This window comes from Corvus brachyrhynchos, unplaced genomic scaffold (genome assembly GCF_000691975.1).
Source record: "Corvus brachyrhynchos isolate BGI_N302 unplaced genomic scaffold, ASM69197v1 scaffold60, whole genome shotgun sequence".
NCBI lineage: Eukaryota > Metazoa > Chordata > Aves > Passeriformes > Corvidae > Corvus > Corvus brachyrhynchos.
In genome coordinates, this window is record NW_008236767.1 from 2,408,233 (window position 1) to 2,414,415 (window position 6,183).

Below are 6,183 nucleotides of genomic sequence, written 5' to 3' on the forward strand. Positions count from 1 at the left end.
CCATATACAGAACACATATATTTAACCACATATAAAATTTGAATCTTTTATCCACTACAGATATCAGAGCTACCTCCCAGAAATCCTGCTGGCACATTTCCAGGATCACGGTGACAAACTCCATGATCCGGACGATAATGGTACACTTGCTGTAGTTGTACATGTCTCTCTCCTGTGGACTGAACGTGCTGCCTTTCAAACTGCAGTCAAAGCACTGCTCTGCTGCGTGGATATCATGCAAAGCAATAGTGTCAAGGAAGAACTGCACGGCTTCCAAGAACGAGGAGCTTTCATTTACACCTAGAAAGAATCACACTTAGTTGAAATGATACAGCAGCTCTCAATTTAAAAATATTGTCATTCTTCCATGACTGTTTCATGCTTGGAAGAAAACAGTCAAATTGAGATGACAAACAGAGAGATGAACATCTCACACCAGTGTTTTCTGAAAGCTCTATGCCAGTTCTAAATATTACCATTCTGGGCAATAGAATAGCAGGGCAGCTTTGTACTTAGTGATCACTCCAGAAACTGACCACTACAAGCACTGATTAATGATGATGATGATGATGATGTAGGCTCACGTAATGAAATGGATAAAAAATTTAAATCCCTAATTTTGCATGACTTAGCCTTATGTTAGCTGCATCCAGCAATGATCTTACAGTACTGTTTTAAACCAAGAGAGACATAACACTGACAGACAGACCACCTGAAACTTGTACAAGACTATGAAACTGTACTATCGGTGAACAAAAGCATTTTGTTTAGACTTGCAAGAATAATTGAAAGAAAAACCTTTTGGCAGACCCAATGGCTAAACAAGGTGTTAATTATTTTACCTGATCAAAATTCAAACACAGGGCTTTTGGACCTGACGCAATTGATGCATCAGGAACTGAAGAAAGGTAACATGTACAGGGCTTGAATTAAAAAGATGACTTCTTTCACTGTTTTCTGGTAGCTTCCTCCAGATATTAATAAAGAGCAGGTAAAAAGCTTTGGACAGATTTAAAGAAAAATATGATAAAAATCTATTGCTCTTCTGAGCAGTGGGATTTTAGCTGTACAGAATAATTTTTGAAGATGAGATAGAGTAAAAGAAGTTGCTGATAAGTGGATGACTCAGAAATGCAAAGATGCATTTCTAAGGCTAAAAAGAAACATTTTAAGATTCACAGTACTTCACAAAAAAACCCCCATCCCATTACAGCTGTCATGGGAAAACTTTGGGAGAGTTTGTAAAACCATCTATTCTACATTTGAAAAAAAAGCTTCCAGTCCAAGTTAAGAACTCATCTTGGGTGGGCTTTATGTAACACACACGAATGAACCCAATGCAACATTTAATCACTCACCCAGTATTTCATAAGGTTTGATCATCTGCAGCTCAAAGAATGTATTGTAGCAATCCAGTGCTGCTAAGAACATGTCCATCCACTGCATGACAGCCTGTAAACTGAAGGGTTCCTGCATACCACGGAGAGTTGGCTGAGAAAGGATCCCAGATGGACTTTTGGCATCGGTGCCACCTCCTTCAAATTTGTTAATGAGGAAAGAAACACCTCTGCTTTTTAGAGTATCAGCCAGCCAAGAAGATGGAGACTTATTTCCTGAAAAAAAACAGAAACAGAAATATAAATTCTCTAGGAAAAACACATTTCAAACTAGCAAGGAACTAGAGGCAGATGAACTAACACACTCAAACTTTGTGATTTAAACTGTGTCTTCTAGCAGAGAAGGTATTGGTTCTGCTTTAGCCTCGGTCACATTCCTAAAATTACTCATAAGGAAGAGGCCAACTTTTAAGACATTCACAGTTCCCCATCAACAAATTTTGCTTTTTTTTAGCTGGATACAACAGTAGCTTTGGGCCTGGAAGTAAGTTTGCAATAAAAGCCTCTTCTACATCCAAAAACATCCCTCAAGCCCTGAGGTCTTCACGGCACCCGATTTGCAGTATAAGCAACTACTCAGTTTCTATTTAACAACACTGAGTGAACAGATATTTACTTGTAATTACCACCTTGAATAGAAAACACAGAGGGAAGGCATGCACAGAATATTGAAAGCAAAGATAATAGCACACCGTGACTTAAAAATACCTGGTAACAAAGGAACAAATTCATAGAAGAGCTCCATGGCTTTGTGCCGGCACTCTGTCTGAGGTCGTCCACACTGCACTAAGAGCCACATGACAATGTCCTGAAGACACACTGACTTAGTAGCTGGGAATCCTCTGCACAGAAATACTAGGGATTAACATCTTGACATCTACCAAGAAGCAATAGTCTTCTAGTTGAAAAAAATCAAAATGTTCCACGAGCACTGTGAATCCCTTTTATCTATCTAACCACAACCTATCTGCACTACAAGAAAGAGCTCTTCCACAATCATGTCTTGTACTGCTTTTCCTTCTCCTCACTCTACTTGGGATCCCCAGAGCAAAGTCCTTGTGGAAAACAATTTAAAATGCAGAATCAGGTATCCTCCCTTCTCTTTGTGACTCAAAGAGGCAAAAATGGATGATAAAGTTTAAATAAGCCTGCACAGTTTTTCTTCATCCCCATAATTTTCAGCTTATCAAATGCCATACCAGCGACACAAATCTAAACTCCACTTGCCAGTTTCTTCAAGATCACATGATAATTTGGGTAAAAAGGGAACTAAGGAGGTATCTAGTCCAATCTCCTTCTCAAAGCAGTTTCAGCTATGCCATCAGCTCAAAGCAAGGTCAGCTAGGTGACTCAGAGGTTCATCTATCCTGATAATGAATCAATTTTTGCTTCTTTTACCTTTTTTTCTACCCTTCTTTAATTGCTGATCATCCTGTTGCAGCATGCCCTGCTTCTGGTGACATTTAACAACAGTAAGAAAGGCTTTGGAGGAGTTTCCTCCAAGTGCTTTGTACCACCAGTGCTAATGTTATTATTATATACACTGCTGTGAGGGAAACATGCACTCCTCTTCTGCCTCTTCTTGCTAAACTAAATCAAGTTCACCATGCTGGAATAAAGAATCATGCTCCTCTCATATTATGTCCAGTGTTTTCCCACCAGTTGTTCAACAGACACACCAGGAGGTCAGCAATTGTCATAGGATGAAACCCTCATTCAGAATCCCAAGCATTTAATAGAACTACTGACAATGTTTATTAGAATGCAACATGAAAATAAACGCAAATAGCTGACCGTGGCACCCGCCGTTTTCCTTCCTTGTTCAGAGAAGGTGCTTTATGCTTGATTATGCGCTTCAGGTGATTAATAGCATCACAGCATTGTTGGGCAGTACCTGTTGGAGAGAGAGAATTGACACCTGTAAATAAATGTCAGTAATCTGGTTAAATTAATTGAGATACTTGCACTGCAGACATGGCGCAAGAGACTTAGATGATAATGTCTACCAGCTCCACTACTCCGTGCTTCTACAGTAAATTTTTCAAAGGTGCAGTACAAAATCACAAAATACCAGACAGGTCAGCTTGGCCTGAGCCAAGCCTGAGGCCTTTGGTATGAAACTGAGCATTCTACTTTCTGTGATTATGCTTAGAGAAACTATAAAATTTTCCCACGTGAGTAATTCTTCTGGGGACATTTTATCATATCCTGAACTGTTCATCTGAAAGAAATGAAGTTTTGTTACACCAACTTTTGGTTTTATGTTCTAATTACTATTAACCAATGAAAGAGCATAAAAAAAAAAAGGAAAGAGAGAAAAGTAGGTTTACTGAAGAACCATTAGTACTGTGAAAGAGGTCACAGATTCTTCACACAACTACATCCTGTTGTAAAGAATGACAAGACAATGAGGAAAAGGTATCAGAAAATGGTGACAATATTCCACAGAATATGTCAAAAAAGACAAATTTTGGAGCATTTTATTTGTTATTTAAGAGTGGGCTGATTCTCATCAAGTTACATTTTTTACACTGTGTAACTGCAAAACCACGACTCAAATCTGAAGCACCACCAGCATTTTCAGTGTTACTACAAAACTGTAAATCATCATAAATATGAAAAGGTTCTTTCTCCTGGGCTCAAAATATTCCACCTTTATACATTGCAAGGAGCTGATTCCAAGAGTTCCTAATTAGATATCAAATTGATGCCTTAGATTTTAACTTTCATATTTTTCAAATCCTGCACTGCCTAGTGTGTAACTCTGAAGTTTCTCGTAGCCTGTTAACTGCTGCTCTCTCCTGCTGGTTAGACATAACAAAGCCTCTCCAGGCCTGCTCTCCAAGGACACTCAGACCATCCTAGGCCCAAAAAGTATAAACCAAAAGCCTCTAAAGGGGGGAAGGCTGAGGGGAAATTACATCATTAAACTGAAGCTTTAACTGGAGAATCAACCCTGATATGCAAATGAACCAAACTTATAAAAGTGTGAAGAACTCGTGACCTCTCATCCATCTTTGGGTCCATCTTGGCAAAAGCCTCTGGCTCCCCAGGGTGTACCTTTGAAGGCCTTTCAAGTAAATACCTACCTTATTCCCTTACTCCTGTCTAGTCTCTGTTTTTAGGTGGCCTCTTAAGGTATCAAAATGACCTCTCTACCCATAATGAAAAATAATTCTTCCTTTGGTGCAAAAGTAAGTGAATGTACTTTTCTTACAGTTATAGTTTTTCTTTTTTAACCCAAGATTCAACAAGGTAACTTTTTTGCTTCATTCCACAGTTAATTAACTATGGCTCACCTAATGACTTCTCATCTGTATGGGCTAAAGCCAGACTTTCCAGAAAAACAACCAGGGCTTCAAATACAAACTGCTCCACCAGAGAATTTTCTTCCCTTTAAAAAAATGAGGAAAAAATTTCATGAGAAACATGAGTAGAAGAAGCACTAAGTGTAAAATTCTAATTAAAACCTACCAAATTAAATACTGTAGATATAAACTGCACACTATGTTTGCACAAAAAAAGTACACCTAAACCAGTTTAAAAATAGCAGTGAAATTTGCTGATCATCCTGAAAAGGCATAAAAAACTTGCCACAAACTTGTGATGAAAATTTATTTTTATACATTTCCCACTGGCAGAAAGCTCAAGCTACAAAATTATTGTTAAAAATTAAGAAGCTGAGTAACCTAATTTTACAGCTACCATATACATTAACAGAATGAGTGTCAGTGGATGACTATTTGAGTTCTACAATTAATTCTTTTTATCTTATTGAACCTTTAGTTCAAGTTAGCTACTGTTTCAAGCCCTGCTTGCTCACCTAAATTCTCTGTAGATACTGTTAAAAGCAAGTGCTGCACCCAGTCTCTTGAAAGCACTGGGGTGAACAGCAAGACTGTACAACCGTTTAAAAAGAGACTTGGTGTTTGCCGGGCTTTCCTCCTGCTGTCTCGGTGTTGTCTGCTTGATAGACCATTTCAAAAATTCTCGTATGCACTGACCACAGAAATCTCTCAAAGTGCTGTCAACTGGATCCACTATGCCACTCTGAAATGACATAAGATTGTTTCATTACAAGAATGAAAAAACCCCCGCCATTGTCTCAGGGCAGTGTTAGAGCAAGCTTGTTTACATGGCATTATTTACAAATTAAAAAACTGTACACACGGTTCCCCAGAAATCAACAAAGCTCATTCAAAATTGCCACTCTCTAAAGGAAGGGTAGCATTCTCAGCCCTCACAGCACTGAATTACACCTCAAAGATCTGGATTTCTACTCCTGTCTCAGCTATCAATGTAGGAGTCTTGTCTAAGTCACTTCATTTTCTGATGATGGGTGAGTTTCCTGTGCTTAAGAAGTAGTAGACAACACTGACTTTCATTTAAAAATACTACTCCAAACCTCTCGCCTCCAACTACTTCTTCTAAATGTAAAAATTTTGCAACTGGTGAAAACAAAGATACTTAGAGAAAGATAAAACAGACAACAAAGGCATTCAGGGGAATGAATGGTGAATGTGCTTCAGTTGTTTCTAGCACACACTGATGATAAAGAGTGTTTCATTTATCTGAAGACGATATACCTGCATTTTGAGAATGCCAAAGAAAGAGAAGTCCATCATCAAAATCTCAGTTAAGAAAATAAATAAATAAACCAAGCATTTTCTCTCTTTCAAACAGTTAAGGGGCCATTCTATCTGTTCACGTGTTCCTGGTTGCTTCAGTAGTAAGAATGACGCTAGTTAAAAATAAAGCCACATGGCATAGAGAAGAGAGGAAAGAA

The 6,183-nt window shown here is 38.4% G+C and overlaps 1 protein-coding gene across 1 annotated transcript in view; it reads right to left on the bottom strand.

Moving 5' to 3' along the window:
* Positions 1–6,183, bottom strand: part of PRKDC (protein kinase, DNA-activated, catalytic polypeptide) — an 82,619-nt gene that overhangs the window by 53,681 nt on the left and 22,755 nt on the right. The window contains exons 27-32 of the mRNA XM_017727399.1: positions 5,221–5,447; positions 4,697–4,791; positions 3,192–3,291; positions 2,106–2,239; positions 1,359–1,613; positions 74–300 (exon numbers count right to left, since the gene is read on the bottom strand). Of these exons, the coding sequence (XP_017582888.1) occupies positions 74–300; positions 1,359–1,613; positions 2,106–2,239; positions 3,192–3,291; positions 4,697–4,791; positions 5,221–5,447 (1,038 nt within the window). The remainder of the gene's footprint in view (positions 1–73; positions 301–1,358; positions 1,614–2,105; positions 2,240–3,191; positions 3,292–4,696; positions 4,792–5,220; positions 5,448–6,183) is intronic.